Source organism: Bombyx mori, chromosome 12 (genome assembly GCF_030269925.1).
Source record: "Bombyx mori chromosome 12, ASM3026992v2".
NCBI lineage: Eukaryota > Metazoa > Arthropoda > Insecta > Lepidoptera > Bombycidae > Bombyx > Bombyx mori.
Genome location: NC_085118.1, coordinates 6,213,874 through 6,238,040, shown reverse-complemented (window position 1 = coordinate 6,238,040; position 24,167 = coordinate 6,213,874). Strand labels below are relative to the sequence as shown.

The window sequence follows — 24,167 nt, the reverse complement described above, 5'->3', positions numbered from 1 at the left end:
CCGTTGTAACTATACTTGAGATCTTAGAACTTATATCTCAAGGTGGGTGGCGCATTTGCGTTGTAGATGTCTATGGGCTCCAGTAACCACTTAACACCAGGTGGGCTATGAGCTCGTCCACAAGCAATAAAAATAAGAATAAAATTTCTCAGGTTGAGCCCGTCATCATACCTACCAGTCCGCGCGTAGCTGGAAATGTCCCTTAGGCTATCAGCAAATAGTTTAGAAAAAATAAATATAAATATTTGGTATTTGTTCGTATCATGTAGCAACATAAGAAAATGGAAGCGTGAAAATTGAGTAATTGAACTATAGTTGTTTTTTGTTAACTGGTCGAACTAGGTAAGTCCGTTTTTAGAAAAAAAGAAGCTAGTTTTATTCAATTACAAGGTTGAATATATGCCTTTTTGTTTTATGTACACTAGGTTTTTATTTTATTTGATAAATTGTGTTTTTTAGAAATTATATTTAAATACGAATTACACATTGATAAAATAATGAAATATGAATAATATTTTTCAATCTTATCGACAGAATAATAATAAAAAATTAACTGGTTATTTAAAGACAAAAATCAAAATTATCGATAAAGTTGATTATTGAAAATACGAATAAAACAACATTTTCTGAAAATAAATCGTAGCCAGATCGATTTATCGCCCCCGAAATCCCCTGGGTACTAAATTTTATTAAAATCGTTGTAGCCGTTTCCGAGATTCAGATTATATTTATATGTTAACTGGTGGTAGGGTTCTGTGTAGAAGCCCGCCCGGGTTGGTACCACCGTCCTGTCTATTTCTGCCGCAAAACAGTAATACTGTGTTCCGGTCTGAAGGACAGGATAGCCGGTGTAACATACATAAGGCTGCCCATCCAGGCCAGGATAGGCAGCGCATCTGAGTCACTGATGTAGTTTGGATGTCTATGGGCGACGGTTATCATTTCCCATCAGATGAGCCGTAAGCTCGTCTGCCTATCGAAAGCAATAAAAAAAAAGTATTTATATACAAGAATTGCTCGTTTAAAGATATAAGATAAAATAATATTAATTATATTTAAAAAAAAATCGGCATAATTTTACGCTTACGGCATTTACGAGTAACTGAACTGACGGTATATTTAATAACATGAAGCTGTTATGTACAATATAAATAAATAATAAGTCAGAAGAATACTTAACAAGTATTTTCAGTTACATAATGTTTGATTCTGTTCAATAATATTTTCGGAATGTCATGGTTTCTTGAACACAAACAAGGAAGTCTTAGAGTGACCTTCCTATGATACTTCGTTATTTTTGGATTTGCCATTTGGCAACTAATTTGCATTAATTTATTTACATCGTTAATCATTTTTCCACATGTTTACTGTTTAGAAACTTCTACATTAAAACTATTTATGAAATAAAATATTACTTCATTAATAATCGTATAGCTAAAAAAAAAACTGCATGAAGTGACTTTTTGTTTCTAAAAACGTACTTACCTAGATCGACTAGTTACAAAAAAAAAAACTATATTTCAATTACTCAATTTTCATGCTTCAATTTTATTGTGTTGTGGCTACACGAGACGGACCAATCGAGATTCCGAATACCAAAAATTTATATTTATTTTTTCTAAGCTATTTGCTGGTAGCTTAAGGAATCAACCAAGGCCAGCCACGCGCAGACTGCTCGGTAAGCTGACGGGCTCAACCCAAGAGAATTTGCGAACACAACCCCTAGAAATAGCAATAGTTCGCGGAATCTACCACCGGATCGGAATCGCGACCCACTGAGAAGATCCGGCGAATTTTTCTCTTCCATTCTCTTCTATCAGCCGTCATCTCAACACTCACTCCTCTCTCTCTCTCATATCGTCATTCACACACTCCATCCATGTCTTCTTCGGTCGACGTCTTCCCCCTCTACCTTGCACTATCATTTCTATACATCATACTTACTATTACGAAATGATTAGTAACAAAATAGATAATATACCTAGTAAGTAAACACTAGGTGCTATCATTGTGAATTTAAAAGATGTACTTATAAACAAACATTATCGCTCTCCGTGTGCTGTATGGACCGATGAACTTAAGGCTCAAAAGAATGCCACTTGTCATCTTGGGCCATAAGGTCTGAATGAGTTGAGGAATAACGGTTATATCTTCTTAAAACGAAGCACACTATGTCTACACGGCAGTCGTGGGGTCGACCGGCGTACACCGCTACAATTTGAATTATCCGCGTTTATCAGCTTAAACTACACGTTTTCAACAGTCGATCATTCACAAAAACATTTGTAGTTCTGTTAAATTGATCTCAAAGACACGTTAATGATTATTAAACAACAAAAGGTCATTATTACTTGTTCACAGTTTAATTAAAGTGTTAATAACGAACTAAAATCACATCATAATATTTAATAATACACTGTAACACCTCATTTAATCGTTCAGAATTACTCTTTGTTTTGTTGAAAGGTTGCCGAATTAAGGTCACGTTTTGATCACAGGAATAATTAATTCACGTGAACTAGTATTTGACTGACATAGCTATTATTGAATCAGCTGTATGAAAAAAAAAAGGGTGCGTGTACTTATGTACGCGCGTAAGAAGTTATACTTTATTTTTATTAAATTTATTTCTTTTTTTTTTAATATTAAATAATTAATAATAAATATTTAACGTTAATAATTTAATAATGTTTAGTATAAATTATATTAAATAATAATTTTGTCACTTATATTACTAAAAAACGAATGCTAATAACACTTTTTTTTACGCGTCTACATGCGCGAAAGTTCACCTGCGGCTATATTCAGACTCGCCAAGTTACGTCGGTCGTATTGTAATGAGCGACTTAGTGGGCAACTTCATTCTGTTAATTTTGTGTCACGGTGCGCGCGCATCGTAAAATTTCACTCTCATCAATATTTCATAACGCGAATAAAGAAGTATAACTTCAAAAAACAAAAAAAGTATTATATTATAGCTTAATAGTTCAATACCTCTTCATTTTTGCGCACTATTATGTACTGGTTTTGCGTGTATTTTAATCAATCATATAAAACGTATGATAAATGTATGTTAACATTTATGTGTCATTTTGTAGTTCTTTTTTTTTTTTTTATTGCTTAGATGTGTGGACGAGCTCACAGCCCACCTGGTGTTAGGTGGTTACTGGAGCCCATAGAAATCTACAGCGTAAATGCGCCACACACCTAGAGATATAAGTTCTAAGATCTCAGTATAGTTACAACGGCTGCCCCACCCTTCAAACCGAAACGCATTATTGCTTCACGGCAGAAATAGGCGGGGCGGTGGTACCTACCCGTGCGGACTCACAAGAGGTCCTACCAGAGGTGAGAGGTACCTACTAGAGGTGCTTCTTACTTCTTGTTTTTATTCAATGCTTCATCGTCGTCATAGATTCGAAGTCGTCGTGGCCTAAAGAATAAGACGTCTGGTGCATTAGTATCTAGCGATGCAGCGGTGTCCGAATCTCGCCGGTAACATTTTTTTAAATGAAATACGTGTTAAGCAAATGTTCATGATTGACTTCCACGGTGAAGGAATAACATCGTGTATTAAAAATCAAACCCGCAAAATAATAATTTGCGTAATTACCGGTAGCAGGACGTCTTGTGAGTCCTCACGGGTAGGTACCATCACCCTGCCTATTTCTGTCGTGAAGTAGTAATGCGTTTCGGTTTGAAGGGTAGGGTAGTCGTTGTACTGTAAAAACTGAGACTTAGAACTCATGTTTTGAGGTGGGTGGCAGCATTTACCGATAACTAATTAACACCAGGTGGGCCGTGAGTTCGTCCACACATCTAAGAAAAAAAAAACAACTATACGTAGCGTCGGCGCAACATGTCTTCTAATTATGCTGCATAGGAATTTGTCCTGAGTTTTACGACCGGCCGTTTGCTTGTTTATGCGTCAGCTTAAACAATCTATATATATAAAAATGAATTGCTGTTCGTTAGTCTCGCTAAAACTCGAGAGCAGCTGGAGCGATTTGGTTAATTTGGGTCTTGAATTATTTGTGGAAGTCCAGAGAAGGTTTAAAAGGTAGATAAATATGAAAATGTTTGGAATTAAATAAAAATAACAATTTTGTTTTTCCTTTGATGTGTCCCCCCCGTCGGATGGGTTCCTTTTGTTTGTTTTAAGTTTCTTTTATACAAAAGTTTACGTCTTTTATTTATTGATTGAGGCATTATGAAGTCTGCCGGGTCAGCTATTGTTTTAATATAAATTATCTTATTTATTTAAATAAATCAACAAAGTTTTCAGAAACACCGTTTAATAGTAATAGCTTTTAGTGTTAATAAAGTAGTAAGGAAGTTAGAATTTATCATTAGTCATTTTATAGTCAAGAACCAATGTGAGAATTCAATTGTTATGATCCACTATTGTTTCTTTTGCAAAATATTATCTTCATTTATGAAAAACGTGCAGCTAAGTGCGATAATGCGCTCAAAATCCCATTTCCTACTAGATGATAGGTTAATTGGTGAAACCCCAATGCGTGTTGATAACAATTTTAAGTATTTAACACTTGGCCGTGAGGAGTATCCGGTGTTTGTGGTGCAGTAGAGATATTTTCTATTTCCGCCTTACCTTACGTTTTGAGAGATCACACGAAATAGAAAAAGAAAAAAAAATGCTAACATTTTAAAAAATCTTAAAATATTGGCATAACGTCTATTTTTACTTTCAAATGGCTTCTGAATCTCGGGTGAAAATATGGAAGTTTTCGAGATTATGATTACGCTAAGCATTCTAGATGAATACAAAAGATTAACAATAACAAAGTGTTTCAAAGCAGAAGATATTCTTTAATATTATTTATTTAATTGTAGTTATTAAAAGGTAGTTGTTGTTCCAATAAAAAAGGAGGGTCGGTATTTCACTTATAGAAAGAAATTCGAAATCTTTTATGCTATAAGCTTTTTTTTTTAATGAATGGACGAGCTCACCTCCCACCTGGTGTTAAGTGGTTACTGGAGCCCATAGACATCTACAACGTAAATGCGCCACCCACCTTGAGATATAAGGTCTAAAGTCTCAAGTATAGTTACAACGGCTGCCCCACCCTTCAAACCGAAACGCATTACTGCTTCACGGCAGAAATAGGCAGGGTGGTACTACCTCCAGTTAAAAAGCTCACGAACATGAAAAGTTTTCTACGTATCGTTATAAAATGTCCTACCTATTTTAGGGCCTAGAAACACAAACAAGTTTTCCAGCTCAAGAAACAATGGTGACCAAACTTGCGTCAGAGTTTTGAAACGGCACGTTCACACTTGACTCGGTTTCTTTGGCACGCGTGTTCGTGATTGTGAATTCTCGACCGCAACTATGCCTAGTCTAACTGACCTTAATGCGACAATCTTGCGTACAAATTACGCAGATCTGAATTTGCTTACGCGAAGACGATTCCATAATGTTTGCTAATTTAGTTCATCTTGATGGAGACCGTTGATTTTTATACTGTAGCGGGGCGGACGAGCTCCCGATTCACTGGCCTTAAAAGATTAATGAAACCAGTAGATATCAAAACGTTAATAGTTTCAGCTACTAGGAGATATGAGGACGTCTGAATTGTGTCTAAGCCTGAAGGCATTAAGTCTTTGCTTTAATATAGAGGTACATGTACTTGCTCAAAATATGCCAAACTACAAGTTCATATTGTCCTATATGTATCCCTATATGTATTATGTATTTACTGGTGGTAGGACCTCTTGTGAGTCCGCACGGGCAGGTACCACTGCCCTGCTTACTTCTGCCGTAAAGCAGTAGTGCGTTTCAGTTTGAAGGTTGGGGCAGCCGTTGTAACTATACTGAGACCTTAGAACTTATATCTCAAGGTGGGTAGCGGCATTTACGTTGTAGGGCTCCAGTAACCACTTAACACCAGGTGGGCTATGAGCTCGTCCAACCACCTAAGCAATAAATAAAAAAATCCCAACACAATCAAATTTTCCAACGTATCAGTATGGTACACACGTGGATAAAAATATTAAGCAATATTCATTATAAAATTTATTGTAGTGAATAAACTAATCACAATGCAACTGTAAACGCTCTGTTAACTCAACGGTTAGCCAATGTACCGTATACGAAACAAGAATATGTTTATTAATGTGTAGAAAAAAAAAGATCTTTAATAAAGGTTCCATATCTATACTTTTCTCTCCATGTAAGAGGTATTGTAATGTACTGTGTTCAACAATGGTCAAAACATTTCATACGAAGACATTAGATTTGACAATGTTGATAATTGTATTCCACAGTTTCTTATAAGGGATATAAATAAAAATAATAATGTATATATTAAAATTATTATACAATAAAACATATTAAAAAAAAAAAAACGATTTTAAGTTATTTGACGTAAGATTGTGTTGCTGATGTCGATGAGCGACCGTGATCACATACCGATAGGTGGACCACTTGGTCGTATGCTTATTGAGACATTATTAAATATGGGGCCGAAAATACCGCGCCATTCACATGATTTGCAATAATTCATTGAGTGGGATAATAATATAACAGCTGCCAATTTGAAATTTTGGTATCACGGATATCAGACGATATTCTGCCTCTTCTATCGAGAAATAACTGGATATATGTATGTTGCTTTAATGATTCTTGTATGATTAATGCGTTAATTAAAATTGTAATCGCAAATGTTTTATCTTCGTAGAACATATTTTAATGTACGTATTTTTATTTATTTGGCTAAACAAACTATTATTCTTTTTTTATTTTTATTGCTTAGATGGGTGGACGAGCTCACAGCCCACCTGGTGTTAAGTGGTTACTGGAGCCCATAGACATCTACAACGTAAATGCGCCACATACCTTGAGATATAAGTTCTAAGGTCTCAGTATAGTTACAACGGCTTCCCCACCCTTCAAACCGAAACGCATTACTGCTTCACGGCGGAAACAGGAGGGGCGGTGGTACCTACCTACCGGTGCGGACTCACAAGAGGTCCTACCACCAGTAATTACGCAAATTATAATTTTGCGGGTTTGATTTTTATTACACGATGTTATTCCTTCACCGTGGAAGTCAGTTGTGAACATTTGTTAAGCACGTATTTCATTACAAAAATTGGTACCCGCCTGCGGGATTCGAACACCGGTTCATCGCTAGATACGAATGCACCGGACGTCTTATCCTTTAGGCCACGAAGACTTCACTCATTAACTTATATATCAGAAGTGAACAAAATGATAAAGTAGCTAAATTGTTAGGTTATCCAAATTTTTCAGCAAAATTTCTTTTATAAGGAATAGGATACACCTTGTTATTTACTTTAGGTAAACCTATAATATTTCTAAATTATTTATTAAATATTTAGGATTAGCATATTAAGGAGATTGTATTTTGTTCGCACATAGTTGAGTGACTATTTAGTATTCACGTTACGTTGGTGGGAGCTAGCTAATGGCAAAGTTTTAGTTTCAATTTTACCGCGACTTGCTTCATCAATACCGGCAAAACTTCCTAGACTGCATTTAAACTTGTTGTTACTTAACTTTGAATGTTTTAAAATGTTTTACTTGTTTTCAGTCGCCGCTTTAAGGTTAAATATGTTTGATATATTTATTTTACTTGGGATCCGGGTGCGTTTGTACCTGATAGACCAATTTAATGAAAAAGAAAGAAAAAAAATCGGGAACCATTTCTAGTATACGCGTTATTTTATTGATGACTAGCTGACCCGGCAGACTTCGTAGTGCCCCAATCGATAAATAAAAGACACATCAAGGGGACACATCAAAGGAAAAACAAAAAGCTTTTTTATATTTTTTCACCTTTTAAACTTTCTCTGGACTTCCACAAATAATTCAAGATCAAAATTAGCCAAATCGGTTCAGCCGTTCTCGAGTTTTAGTGAGACTAACAAACAGCAATTCATTTTTATATACAGAGATTATGGCTTAAATATTAATCGTACAGGTTTGTATTTTCCCGACAATTTTTAATGTATATGAGAGTATCATGACTGGATTTTAATATATAAATGTGGGTAGACATTTATCGCAACCTTGTTAACGCGTTGGCGTGCTTATGCGCGTCTTCCATCGACAGTAATTATGAAAAATTGACGTACTTGAAATAACAACTCACCTAATAGCATTGGTGTTTTATTAAATTAAAAATGTGTGTGGCAGTTACATTTTTAATTTTTTTTATTGATTAGATGGGAGGACGAGCTCACGGCCCACCTGGTGTTAAGCGGTTACCGGAGCCCATAGACATCTACAACGTAAATACCGCCACCCCAAGACATGAGTTCTAAGATCTACATTTTTACAGTACAACGGCTGCCCTACTTTTCCAATCTAAACGCATTACTGCCTCACGGCCCACTGAGTTTCTCGCCGGATCTTCTCAGTGGGTCGCGTTTCCGATCCGGTGGTAGATTCTGCGAAGCACGGCTCTTGCTAGGGTTCGTGTTAACAACGTCATCAGGTTTGAGCCCCGTGAGCTCACCTACAAACGTTAGGGTTACGCTGAAATAGCCTCTCAAGGCTCTCAGCTTAGGTAGGAAAAAAAAAAAAACTGCCTCACGACAGAAATAGGCAGGGTGTTGGTACCTGTCCTCTTTGTTATCTTGATGAGGTACCTATGAATTCCACCTAAAAAACAAAAGGCATCGTAAAATCGATTCGATAATTTTCTTTTTATGTTCGACAGAATCGATATTTCATTGACTAAACAGACGGAATAAAACAAGACGATTAGTGCATATAGGTACAAGGATGCCACGATCTACATGACGTAATGCAGTTATTGGAACGAATAGAGATCACAAATCGAAACATGTCGTCTACCTTGATTGAGTCTTATGTCGAAATCATATTTACCATAAAACAATATATGAGTCGACTATTATCAAAGGCGGCAATCTGACTTTTGGACAATGATTGGTAAATAAGAAAAACGAATTATTGACTTTGTATTCCATTGGCAGTCACAAAACTCTTCGGAACGACATCTTAGATAAATAACAGGTTAACTATTAACCTTTATTTAATGCAGGTTTTGAACCGTATTCTTTGAAGGAGACGATTATATTCAAATAAATCTGTATTGACATATCAATAAAAATTTTTTGTCCAAATGTACAGATTGCCGCCTTTGATAATAGACGACTCATATTTAGCCTTTGAAACGCTTCACTTTCGATATATTATTTATTAGTAGTTTCATTCGTTTCATGTAATTACTATCGTAAAATGATCTTTATTATCTTACAATAAACATTACATCAGTGCCCAGTTAACTACATTTCGTACAATAAGTGTTGACAAACAGTGAACTAATTTCCATATTCAGACTTGATTGCAGTTGCAATGTACGTTATAAATGGCGATAGTCGCATTGCGTAGTAAACCTGCATAGACGAGCGTACAAACTGCCGCGAATGAGATCATGTTGTAATACTATGCCTATTTAAATTTACGTCTACTTTATACAGATCGAACGCGCGATAAACATTATTTACGTCAAAGCTACTTTAAATTACCCAGTAGCTGTTATTACATTCCTACTGTTTTCTAGTACAGTTATTTCAAATTTTATAATGACTTTTAAGTACTACGATAACGAACCTGCACAAATAGTATACATTTATTTAAATGCATGTTATTTATTTCTAGTATAACGACTGTCTAAAATTACATAGGCCTGCCGGTTGACCTTGTCAATCATGACTTTTTAAGTGTCGGAAATGTTCGATTATATTGCGTGAATTTACAGACGCGCGTTCATAGCGCTCGTTTGTACAAACACACGTGTTCTCACAGCTGATATTTGAGTTCATACCTCGGGCACGGGCCTCGTATGAGGTCACATATCAAGTTCACATACTTGTTCCGTCGTTAAACCTGTTAGCCGCCATCGAAATGTGCGTATTATTTTGCTTACGTAACATTCTAGTTACGTTTCCGTGTGAGATCCTTTCCTAGTTTGCAATAAGTTTCGTAAATTAGCTGTTTTGACATTAAATAAGTACTTTGATCAAGGACAAGGCTTATATACAGAGTAGCATTTAAAAACGTTCTATTATTATGATTGTTAACATATATCTATATATTAATACGTGAAGCAAAAACTTTGTATCCCTTTTTACGAAAATTGCGTGGACGGAGGAGTATGAAATTTTCCAAACTTATAGAGAATATAGAGAAGAAGTGCACAATGCTAATATTTTTTTTAAATAATGCATAAAAGATACATTAAATCAGTAAAGAAAACATTACACACACTACATACCATGTATTTGACGCACACACGCATGCATACTATTTATTGTCAAACTTTTGTTCTTGACGTCTGTTGTCACATTGAGAATAGATTAAATATTCTTTGTCTTTGTTAATATTTTTTATAGTATAGTCAAAATTTGTGATTATAGAAGTATAAAATACAATCATAATAGTGTACAAACTTACAATTCCAATTAATTATAGTCGAATTTCGACTACTGCGGGACCTCTAGTTCACACTAAATTATAACTGTGATTTACAATAGAATTCATTGAGACATTGACATTCAAAGCAAATTAGTGTGAGACCGTTTTTATCGCATACGTCACGAATGTCACATTACAACGATTGTCCTAAATGTTCATATTGATTTATCGAATTTAGAACACACGTAACGAGATCAAGAATACATTTTGAAAGTGACAAGGTCGCGGAAGACCCACCGCTGTGAAATGTATTTGTATTTTGCGTTTGATCGATAGAAGCAGATCGAATTACAGATAACATGACGGCTTACTTAAGTATTAATCTGATTAAAACGCTCTTTGTTCTCTCGATTAAGCTTCGATTTGACTTATATCTCAATTCGTGTGTATGTAAAGTACTAAATGTCTACGTGATATACTATAAGTGGGGCAATTTCATATCTAATGGTCTAAAAATTACATCGTTGTAATTCCGACCTTGCTTATAAATAATGCGATACAATCAAAATTAGATTATCAGTTTCTTTGACTTAAATGACCCGAAACTCCGTGTACGTTATAATGTTAAAGTTTTTATTTCTAATTAGGTGGGTGTTACATACATTTATAATGCCGCAAAGAGACTGGCTGAATTTATTAGGTATAGGTGTTTGATTGCGTGTAATATGTTTGTATCGTTTTATCATTGTTATTGAAGAAATTCGAGAGTTGCTGCTTTGTTTGAAATTATTAATAATGATTTAATTTTTTTTCTTCTACCTATACTGATAGCCTTGAGAGGCTATTTCAGCTTCACCCTAAAATGTAGGTGTGCTCACGGGGCTCAAACCGGAAGTGTTGCTAACACTGGCCCTAGCAAGAGCAGTGCTTCGCAGAATCTACCACCGGATCGGAAACGCGACCCACTGAGAAGATCCGGCGAGAAACTCAGTGGGCTGTATCTATGGGTTAATTCGCTCGTCGAGCCCTTCGTCGCAAGCGACGGGTTCGATGAGGACCGGTGCTTGTGGTACCTAAAAGCACCGTTAAAGTATCAGGAGGTATTTAAATAAATATATGTTTTAATACTTCTCTTTGTTTCAGGCTCTTGTATTGTGCGCCTATGTAGCGCTTACCTCAGCCCAGTTCGGCTACGGAGGCTTTGCAGACTTCGGCAGTAGTTTTGGTGGTAACTTCAACTACCTTTCGGCCGCTGCCAGAGATCCGAGGGCGAATCCTGGTAAACTATTAAATTGTTGAGTAAAATCGTAAAATAGTTGATTAGTTATATAATCTTACCGTTCTATTTCCGTTTTCTTGACACTTTAATATAATTAGATTATGACTAGATGATTTTTGTTGATAACGCCATCTTGTTGTGTCTTTAAAGTGGTTGATTGCCCTCAATTAAGAAAAATTGTATTATTATTCGCCAAAAGACACGGGAAGAGTTGATTATTGAAAACACGAATAAAACAACATTTTCTGAAAATAAATCGTAGCTAGATCGATTTATCGCCCCCGAAATCCCTTGTATACTTAAATTTTATGAAAATCGTTGGAGCCGTTTCCGAGATTCAGATTATTGTATATATTAATATACAAGAATTGCTCGTTTAAAGGTATAAGATTGAAATTCGCATGCGCAGTTACGTTTCGACGGTTTTGGTAACCTTTTTATATTTGGCTGTAGTTTATTGTTGTTTGAACAAACAGATATGCAAAAGATAAATTTAAGTAGCTTTTAATTTGAAATACAGAGTCATGACCACATAATTGTTGACACAAGTCACCCAACCGTCAACGCATTTTTATTTTATTCATGACCAGAATTTGAAGGTTGACGAACAATTGCATAGCTCTTATCTCACAGTTTATGTGAGTTGCGAAAACAAATACCTCAGAGTTCATAACTAAGGTTGTTTCCATACGTTTCTAGCATAAAGTATTTGCAGAGCCTTGGGAACTAGTTAATTCACATCACATTTTATTTAAATTCACTATTACTGACATAGTTTGAGATTTAGATAAGTATTCGCAATGAGTAACATAACATTTGAATTTAGATTTTCGTTTCATCAAAGAGCCCACGGCTCAAACATTAGGTTTCTTTTATTTAGTACTCTTGGTAGTCGGTAGTAGTTATTTAGTGGTCCTGGTAGTCGTCGTGGCCTAAAGGATAAAACGTCCGGTGCATTCGTGTTGATCGATGCACCGTTGTTCGAATCTCAGGCGGGTATCAATTTTTCTAATGAAATACGTACTCAACAAATGTTCACGATTAACTTCCACTGATAAGAAGAACTTCTACGGTGAAAGAATAACATCGTGTAATAAAAATCAAACCCTCTTATCTTCTTAGCAACTCAACTTAACTTAACAACTTAGGATCTTCTTAGCAACCTGTTAATACAGGCCTCTTGATGCTTTTTGATGATTAGCGTGCATAGCCGCAGAGACCAACATAAAATGTTATTGTAAATATAATACAAACCTGGTAAACTTATGTATTATTGTTATTTCCGACTATTTGGCTATGGATTTGTTACTGTAATGTATCATTGTGCGGGTTTTTTTTTGGGTCAGTAGGAAACCCCACGGCTTTGTGGTGGTGGGTGGACATATCGGAGTTGAACCGGACAAAGCCCGTGTTTTATTGTATATTTAGTAAAAACTCACACACTTAATTTTTTGTATCATTTACATTAATTACATTTACATTAATATTAATTGCGAAAATTTTAAATTTCACTACCATAAGTAATCTGGGAGGTGCTCAGATAACCAAGAAAAGCGAAACCAATATTTAACTTGTTAAAGGAAATAATTCATTCAGTTGCTGAAATGTAGCATAACTGGTATTTATTATTGTATTACAAAATGATTTGGAATTTCAATATAAATTTTATTTATGTGTAACTAAATCCGGCCACGCTTTACTGTGGCTTTGCCTGTTATTAATAACTTCCTATTTGAATCAAATTTTAATCAAAATTTTATTGTTTTTTTTTGGTGCTAAAACCGGTTTCTTGTTTTAGCCGACTTCAAAAAAGGAGGAGGTTCTCAATTCGTCTGTATGTTTTTTTATGTTTGTTACTTCATAACTTTTGACTGGGTGAAACGATTTTGATGATTCTTTTTTTATTAGAAAGCTGACGCTTCCCGTGTGGTCCCATTTCGTCCAGTTCTGATAATGGCATCCATGACAAAACTATATAAGGCTTAAATTTGCATTAAGTACCTGCGCGAAAATTTATGAATAACTCAATATTACGACAACCGATTTCGATGATTATTGTTTTTAGTGTATATTAATTTGTTTTGGAATATCTTTTTTTCTACTTGAAGTCGGTTTTTGTTAAAGCATGTCTATTTACAAATATAAAGTATGTTTAAGAAGCTTAGGTTATTCCTTATAATATCGGCTATCAGATAACTCTGATATCTATAAGTCTCGTAAAAATCAGTTCCGCTATTACGGAGACCATCCGAAACAATTAAAAACAAAAGAAAATGTTTTTGCTAACAGTGCCTACCTTATTTACTTTCATAAAGGAATTTATTAAAAAGCTGTTATTTTGAGATTACAAACAGAAACAACAATTTTATTATTATTTTTTGATTTTCTTGTTTGAGACCAGAAAACACCCGAATTAAATGAAGAATACTGCTTATGTAATTCCCAATTACATCTATATAAGTTTTACTGTTTAAGTTTTATTTACATCTAAACCTCTAGCCAGAGCGTAGTATAAATATCATAGAAAATAATTAAATGCTTTTTAGAGTTTTGATTACCTGAAGTAATAACAGACTATTTATTCGATCTTCTATTACAACTTCCTGACTATCCGTTAATAAAAATAAAAATTATTTTATTTGGGGATCTGGGAAAATGAGATGATTTTTATACCCACCCATGTCTATTGTTAATTTTACTACTCTTATTTATAATTATTTACGCTGTTAAATAATGTATATAAGGAAGTATTAACGCAGGGACGTATTCGGTTTCATATCGATTCCACATTTCGATGTAATTTCCGTATGTGTGTTAGTTGACACTCTTAAGAAGTAGTGGTCTTATTAGGTAATCTCTATATATAAAAATGAATTGCTGTTTGTTAGTCTCGCTAAAACTCGAGAACGGCTGGACCGATTTGGCTAATTTTGGTTTTGAATTATTCGTGGAAGTCCAGGGAAGGTTTAAAAGGTGAGAAAATATAAAAAAGCTCGGAATTACATAAAAACAAACAATTTTGTTTTTCCTTTGATGTGTCCCCTTGATGTGTCTTTTATTTATCGATTGAGGCACTACGAAGTCTGCCGGATCAGCTAGTAATGTTATAAAGTATAGTAATTGAATATGTAGGGTATGGATAGGAATTTGTAATTGTATAAGCGTAGGTTGTATTGTGGATGCGTTTGATCCGCCTTGTGGTTTGCTGACGTGGGCGATAACGAAAATTAAATAATGATTATTTCGAGTTCATGTTATTTTACAAAAAAATATCCACAGATCAACCTTATTGATTTTAAATGTATTGATTGTGCCTTTTGAATGTTTACATTCCAAAATCAATAATTGGAGTTTATTTATTTATTTAGACACACCAACAGCAATACACACAAAACATTCAAGCTTAAAATTAACATGTATAAAATTAAGCACTGGTATGTAAGCCAGTTACAGGCATGTACAGCAATCTCTTATAACAAACTATGACATGTTACAGCAATTTTACAAACAGCGGAAAAATAGGCTTAATTTAAATGTTAACAGTACGACAAAAAAGTATATTTGAAAACAACATGAAAACAAGAGCTAAATACACACAATACTAACGTCACAGATTACTAAATCAAAAAGTCGAGTTAAAGCGTAAACAAAAAATTAACATTTCGGTTAACATTTCAGAAGTTTACTCACCACGTTTTATTGCTAACTATGACTTCGTATCTGTAGGAGTCGCAACGGATCTTTCAAACAATACACGGGTTCTGCAACATTTTTACGCATTAATTAATCAATAAAAAACAATCCATCTTAATTATTCATTCCTTTTAATGTAACGATCCGAGTCTGTTGCTTGTAATAAATTGTATGAAATGGCCGTTACACAAATGTTTGTACGGTTAGCAGATTAATCAATAAATTATACTATTATTGGTCGCTGTAGCAAGCTTGTTAGTTGCTCAATGATATTCTTTTGTGAGTTTTTTTTTTAATTTATACCATTGTGTAGAGCAACGAAGCTCACGGCCCACTAGAGCTAAACTGGTTATTGGAGCCCATATATACGTAATAACGTGAATGCCTCCATTCTTGAGTCTTGAGGTCGAATCCTCAATTATGCTGTGTAATTGGCCATCCCACACATCAAATCAGAACGCATCTTGCGGGCTTACAATAGACAGTCAATGTGCCAGTTAACGATCCCAGTGTGCATATATAATAACTCAGAGAATGATGATTTCAATTCTCCGGAGAATACCTTTGTCGCCTTTTACGACACACCCGGGAGGAGATAGATAGGTTTGTGCTATTCTAGACCAAATCCAGAAACTATTACAAATTTATAGAGATAGAACAAATATTCCTTACTATAAGCCGCGCTTAAAAGTTAGAGTATAATTCATTGTTATTTTATAGTTTGATTTGGCCCCAAATAGCTTTGCATGTAAAGAATTTCAAAGCAATTTTCAGATACAATGTTTTCATTTACTTCACATATAAAAGAGAAAAGAAAATAGAAGTGGAGAGAGAATGAAGACATCGAAAGCTCTGACAGACACTATTTGTTCTGAAACTTAATATGAGTTCGTTATGATTTGACTTGAATTGGTACAGTTAGCAACAAAGCTACGTGCAGTGTTCTAAGGAAGTAAGGACAGTGCAAAAGATACACAACGTAAATATGTAGAACAAAGTTTGAAACTTCAAGAATGAAAAAAAAAACTGTCGAAACAATTCAATCAATTTTTCCGCTTCAACTTTAAATGTGGTGCTTGTACTGGTTTTCATTTAAAATAGTGAGAAGAGCATATCATACAAATATGTTCGTACAAATATGCGCTCAAAAACAATTTGCCCTTCCCTCTTTCGGAAGACGGTTACACATAATATACATATACGTTCTTATGTACGAATATGCATGTATAGATATAATATGTATATACACAGATCTTCTTCTTTTTTTTTTTATTGCCCTTGTAGGCAAACGAGCATACGGCTCACCTGATGGTGAATGGTTACCGTCGCCCATGGACTTCAGCCATGCCAGGGGCCGAGCCAAGCCGCTGCCTACCGCAATATGGTATCTGTGCAAAAGCGTTTCCAGCTATATTATTACTATTACCAACATCCAACTTATATTTAATTTATACGCACACGCATCAACCTTTAGGGTTCGATCGCAGAGTACCATTTGATGACACAATCGCGCTTGGTTGAGCAAAAACCGAGGACGCAGATCACAGCAGCCCTCAATCGGAATTAATTACTCAACTGCTTACTCCGACATCGATTTTAATATTAGGTAATATAAATAATTCTGTTGCGTCAATATATTAAGCGACTTATTTTGTCCGTGGGAATTTTTTTCTGTTATCTTGTTTTAAATTTATACAATCTATATATTAATACGTGAAGCAAAAACTTTGTATCCCCTTTTACGAAAATTGCGCGGACGGAGGAGTATGAAATTTTCCACACTTATAGAGAATATAGGGAAGAAGTGCACAATGCTAATATTTTTTTTAAATAATGCATAAAAGACACATTAAATCAATAAAGAAAAACTTACACACACTACATACCATGTATTTGACGCACACACGCATGCATACTATTTATTGTCAAACTTTTGTTCTTGACGTCTGTTGTCAAATTGAGATTAAATATTGTTTGCCTTTGTTAATATTTTTATAGTGTAGCCTTGGCGAAATTTGTGATTATAGAAGTATAAAATACAATCATAATAGTGTACAAACTTACAATTCCAATTAATTATAGTCGAATTTCGACTACTGCGGGACCTCTAGTATAATATAGATGGTCAATTGGTGTTAAGCGGGTATATAAACAACAGAATGTGAATATCTTCACTCACCTTGAGTGGTTATGGCGATTTTTTCGCATTGTGATTTTAATAGGCTCTAGTAATCTAGTAATTAATCAGGGCCATGAAAAAACTAAATCGCCTGCAAAAGGTTTCAATTCATTGAAATAATTAAATGAATTTTATTTAATTGAAGTTAAATGAGCTGAGCTGAGATGGGATGAAATAAAATGGTAGTAAAATTGTGGTTATTTACCGAGACTTTTCAGTGAACTTTTTTAAGGACTCGAAAAGCTAAGTCCGGTGGCTTTGTTTCATTTACTCACATTTGTGCACTTTGACAGTAGCTAAACAGTTAATATATAACCGTTAATACACTATGAAACCTGAAAAAATACTTAAATAATACCTGAATAAAAAAAAACAAAAAAAACAATTCACAGAACTTTTCTCCTCGGGTTGCCGCCAAAAAGTCCTTTGTTACCATTAATGGAGTACAAGTTAAAAAACAGAACCTTTTTTTCTGTTCAAACTGGCTGATTTTCGACCACAGATGATAAATTTCACAATTTATTTTCATTCAGTAAACCGACGTGTCCTTCAATTTAAATACGGTTATTTTAAGAAGTTTCCCGTCGCTTGATTCAGTGAATTTAATAAAAACAACATTCTTTGACACTTTTTTTGGTTCTATCGAATGTGGAATTAAATACCTTGGTTTTTATTGAAACAGGTATGTAGTGAGAATACATATTTCCAAAAATGACTTGTATCCCCTGTATATTTACATGTGAATAGTATATACTACATAAGTCGAAGCCTAACTTAAAATTACTTATAAATTACAGCTCAATACGTTGCTTGCAAAGTTTGTAGGTAGCTCTTGTCTAAAATTACTGTTTTCATAACACCTCTTTCGGATTAAGTACTTTCAAATAATAAATTGTCAGTGAGATCAGCGGCCGTTTCAAAACAACTGAGATAAAAATCACTTAATTAACGTAGCTGGTGTTTCATTTAAAATGTACGTGGAAGTTGTAAAACCTTTGGCTGCGCGATTGCAACGATGCATGTTTTGGTCTGTTTTGTTCGCAATGTCATGGCAATGTTATTAGTGCGTAAATTTTCTTACACAACGAGAGAAAATAATTTTGTTCTTTAAGTATTGATATTGCTTTTTTATCATTATAAACTTTAATGAAGACTTAATTTTTTTATGATGTCCCTTATTTCATATCTACATAAACGTAACAATCTTCTTGTTGTCTATCTGTGTGCTTAGTGCGAGCTTCTTAACGTTCTCGATAGCGTAAAAGTTAACCCAATTTTGTATGCAGTTAGAACAGCGCCCCTAGCGGCATACGTACGCAAACGATCCCATTCCATACATATATGAGTTAACTTTTACGCTATCGACAACGTTAAAAAGCTCGAACTAAGCACACAGATGTAAGTCTTTTTTTTGACAATAGTAAACTTTACAACAGACGTTGGGTAAATGGTAGTATTAACTTCTTTATCAAGTAAACCTGACATACGCGACACATGATATAAGTAATTGTGTTTATTTACTTTGTAAATCTTAAAAACGACTTGTTTGAATGAAATATGTGTGTTCAGGCTTCCTTCTGATAGTTGCATAGCAACATACAATAAAGACAAGGCCGACTAGATCGTAAAACGCCGGCGAAGGCTCCATCGACTGAATAATTTGTAAATGTTATGATTATTGATGTGTGTAACGGATAGTAAACATGCAAGTTGCTATATAAAAAAAAAACAGTAGCGTGAATGCGAATTGTATGGTTTAAACAACTTACGTAATGTTGTTGAAGCTTTGTAATTTTAGTCAATGATTGTTCATTAGTATTTTGTTAATTGATTTAGAATAAAAGGAACGAAAGATAAGATTTTACTTTTTGAAATGTCACATTATTTGTCCTTTTATATTTTTCTTTAAGAACGAATATTTACGCACGATTTTGTAAGTACAAGCAATTCATACTACCCGTGCGTCTAATTTCTAATCTCATAAGTAACCGAAGTTCGCTTTCAGACATTTTTTTTGCCTTCGAATAGACGAGAATCCAATCCCCCTGATGATAAGTGCTCACCGTCAGCTGTCGACTTAAAAAATACCAAAGAGGCAGCTATGTTGCTTATAAGAATCTCTGCAATGTTTGTTTAAAGAACAACATGTCATATAATGCAGACAATTGAACTGCATCGGTATTAAGGTCGTAATCTTCTTAGACACGTGAAGTGACACTTCACACTTTGCGGTAGTTTTGTTTTTGGTCGTATTATTCTTACACATAGAAGATCGTGTTACAATAATTGTTTTGTAATGCAATAGCTTGGCCAGCTTGTTGGTTAGCAGGTCCGAGACGGAAGTAAAAGGACTTTAAGTACAACAACGTTGCGAAACGCAATAAAGGCGCCTGTCTTTCACAATTACCTGCTTTGTATACTCACGGTAATCGATTTTATAGAGCTAGTTAGTTCATTGCTTTAAAATCGTTACACACGTTATCGAAATTAAGAAGAACAATGTGTGTTTTCTTGATTTTTATATATGTATATACATATCTGAAACAATTTTTATTTATATACATGGTAAGAAACTAGCACTTCCATTAAAAGATGCGTGGCCTTCATAAAATCTGTTTACGGCATATCATATAAAGTGACATGTTAATAATCAAAGTAAATTCGCTTAAAATCTTCTTAAAAAGCCTTGAAATTATTGAATGCTCAAAATGATTTGCCAATGTGGACCCTTTAGGAATGAATCCCCGTACACATTCAACATTTCTTCTGTAAGTACAATAATCGATCTCAAATTCTAAATATTGCGGCAAAATCGGTCAACTTTTACGCGAAGTCTTCAGCAAACACGACTAATAGAAATAACGAATATGGATTCCTTTGATATTGATATTGTTAAACTAATAAAAACTTTGCTTTTTTACTGGTGGTAGGACCACTTGTGAGTCCGCGCGGATAGGTACCACCGCCCTGCCTATTTCTGCCGTGAAGCAGTAATGCGTTTCGGTTTGAAGGGTGAGGTAGCCGTTGTAACTATACTGAGACTTTAGAACTTATATCTCAAGGTGGGTGGCGCGTCTACGTTGTAGATGTCTATGGGCTCCAGTAACCACTTAACACCAGTTGGGCTGTGAGCTCGTCCACCCAACTAAGTAATAAAAAAAAAATAACTAGTTTTAATTATAAACAATTTGTTAGTCCGGTATTCGTTTTGTTGTTCAAATATCCTTGAATCTCGAAGCAATGTAGTGTAATTATTATCCAGTTATTCGACCCATTAGTCTGCTATGTAACATCTTGGTTATTGTGCACACAAACGAAGCTATAATATAATAGAACTAGTTTTTGCCCGCGACTACGTCCGGGTGGAATAGTTACTTTGGCATAACGCTAAATTCTACCCCCCAATTCATTTACGTAGAAAGTGAAAATATGTTAAGGAGCTATTTTAACCCCTATTTTGAAATTTTCTTTATTGGTGCTCCACTTGTATTGGTCTTACCGTGATATTATATAGCCTATAGCGTTCCTCAATAAATGGGCTATCTAATATTGAAATAATTTTTCAAATTGGACCAGTAGTTCCTGAGATTAGCGCGTTCAAACAAACAAACTCTTCAGCTTTATAATATTAGTATATATATAAATTCTAATGATCAGGAGTCATGTGTCATTCATAGTTAAACGTTTTTCGAGTTAAATAATCGAAGCTGTCATCAAGTAAATTACATACTCATTAATAATGTTTAACTAAATTTATCGAACGTTTGTCATAATACAATTTCGCAAACCTAATTCAACGTGCACAATCTTAATTCGTCGAACCTACATTTGAAACAGCCTACATAACTTAATGTCCTAATAATTAATTGATATTTTGCGAAGGTCGTTATGAAAGTATTTTTATTGTTTGTTTTTTTTTTTAGCTTTAATAATGCGTTTCGTGTTACGTAATTTGATCTGATTCGCAACAAATTAGTATTGCCAAATTACATTTTGGAGACAAGTATCTATTAGTGGTGTTTCACATTTTTTTTTTGTCTGGATCGTTCGAAAATATAAAAGTTTAATTTTATTTAAAATTATACTGTAAACGAAAACATTATGATTATTTTACCATGCAATGTATAGATGACTACATAAAATAAATTAATTTAATGTGAATGTATTAAAAAAATAACATAAGGATGTTTTTATGCGGTAAAAAGTAAAGGAAAAAATACGTGTAATGAAAAAAAATTATATTCACACGTGAACTAACATCAAAAGCTTTTCGGAAAAACTTCTGGAATTCATCTTATCGATCGTGTATTAAAATTTAAAGTTCGAATTTGATATTCTATTTTATGTTCAGTAGCTGTTAACCTCTGGCCCACCGCGTTCAATTGATCTGATTAATAGTTTGAACATTAGTCACGTAGTCGTTAACTAAGCAATGTCAAAAAGTGACTATTCTTTATTTCAAATGACGTGATAACTGATGACAATCTTGATATTTATGTACATGTGATTATTAACTAATATCGAATTTTTTTCTTCAAAGATACAATTAAAAGATTTTTAAATAATAAAAATTTTCAAATTTTATTGACATTAATAATCTAATATTCTAATTTGTCTTTTTAAGCTTTAGTATTTAAAGGAAAATCAATTTTATTAATTGATAGTTATGATTAATAATAATGAATACAACAAAACTGTACGGTGATTTGTACATAATAAATATATCATTTTTAAAGACTGGTACAATTGGTTTAAATTTTATTAAAATAAATAATATTTAAAATCTTGAATATTATATTTAAGATGAGAAATTATAAAAAAAAATCGTCAAGGTTTTATTCTTTGAGAGGCTTCGCGATTCGCGGTGTTTTAAGTTCTGTGAAAATTTGACAATTTAATTATAAACAAATAAACCAACATACATAAGCATGTAGTTTATACAGTAATTATGAGTACACAGGCGGCTTTGTAGGTTATATCAAAGTTTTCCGGGAAGAATGTTATGAAAAACGATGACTTATAATAGAATTAATAATAATATATTATCTTCTAAGCCTACAACAAAACGGACTTGGAGCTGCTAAAGCTGCCTTCAATTATTTTAAGAATCTACTCACAACGATATGAGAGCAAAGGGTTGAGATTTAATATTTATCATAAACTAGATAATGCCCAGAATCTGTTTTTTTTTAATTTATATTTAAATACGAATTAAATACTGATAAAACAATGAAATATGAATAATATTTTTCGATCTTACCGACAGAATAATAAAAAAAATATGAACTGGTTATTTAAAGAAAAAATCAAAATTATCGATAAAGTTTTTTATTGAAAACACCAATAAAACAACATTTTCTGAAAATTAATCGTAGCTAGATAGAGTTATCCCGGGCTCCCGAAATCCCCTGTATACAAAATTTTATGAAAATCGTTGGAGCCGTTTCGGAGATTCAGATTATATAAATTTATAAATATATAAATAAATAAAAAATAAAAAAAATTATATATATATATATAAATTTATATACAAGAATTGCTCGTTTAAAGATATAAGATAAGATAATGACGCATTCTGATCGCCGGCTTTGAAATTTCAGGTCCGGTGCTGTTTCCCCCCTCGCCGGCCGGTGACCCCTCGCAGACAAGCGGAGTGGTGGTCGGTGCTTCCGGATATGGGTTCGTGCCCCCCGGCTCCCAAGGTAAAGCCTACGGACGATGAATGGCCTAGTCAAATTGTAGTTAGAACTAATCTCTCTACACGTGCTGTAACAGTGAACTGTTCTTCTTAATACAAAAATAGTTATAATTTCTTGCTAAACTAGAATTGCAATGTTTGTATTTATTTTTTTGTTTGCACGTTGAATTAGCTAGTATTTTTGTTGTAATTCTGTATAGATTTTTCGAAATCGATTTGTTTGCCTAATTATCAGTTCAACTCTTTTAGTTTACAGCACGTGTAGTCTTATTTTAATAGATATAATTTGAATGTGTTACTTTACTAATTAACGGTGGAGTAACATGTTGATAGTAAATTATTATTCTTTTGTTAACTCAGTAGTTGCAGTTTTTTGATGCATGGGTAGTTTGCATGGACCCCCGAATTAAGTTCCACGGATAAGGTTTTTTAACAAATTGTTCACGAGACAGACTTCGCTCGATTGAATCCAATCGACCGAACTCTGTGTACGTATACGAAAAAAATATATATAAATTAATGTATATTGTAGACATTGTTTGCGAATATTAACGCTGTATGTAATGTTTTTATTTTGTTGTAAAACTGTAAATAGGGCCGATGTTATTTAATAATTTAAAAAAAAAAAACAATAAATGAAACTAAATGAAATTGTTTTATTTGTTTCCCGTATTAACTCGCACAGCATTTTGCATGCTCGCACATATGAGTCGTCTATTATCTATCAAAAGTGGCAATCTGTGCATTTGGACAAAAAAATGTTATTGATAGGTAAATACAGATTGATTTGAATATAATCGTCTCCTTCAAAGAATACGGTTCAAAACCTGCATTCAATAAAGGTTAATACTTAACCTGTTATTTATCTAAGATGTCGTTCAGAAGAGTT

General features: G+C 33.9%; 1 protein-coding gene across 2 annotated transcripts in view; it reads left to right on the top strand.

The window, feature by feature from the left end:
• LOC101739417 (uncharacterized) overlaps positions 1-24,167 on the top strand; it is a 45,105-nt gene that overhangs the window by 10,838 nt on the left and 10,100 nt on the right. For both annotated transcript variants that reach the window (XM_062671396.1, XM_004929409.5), the window contains exons 3-4: positions 11,573-11,708; positions 23,181-23,282. In XM_062671396.1, the coding sequence (XP_062527380.1) occupies positions 11,573-11,708; positions 23,181-23,282 (238 nt within the window). The remainder of the gene's footprint in view (positions 1-11,572; positions 11,709-23,180; positions 23,283-24,167) is intronic.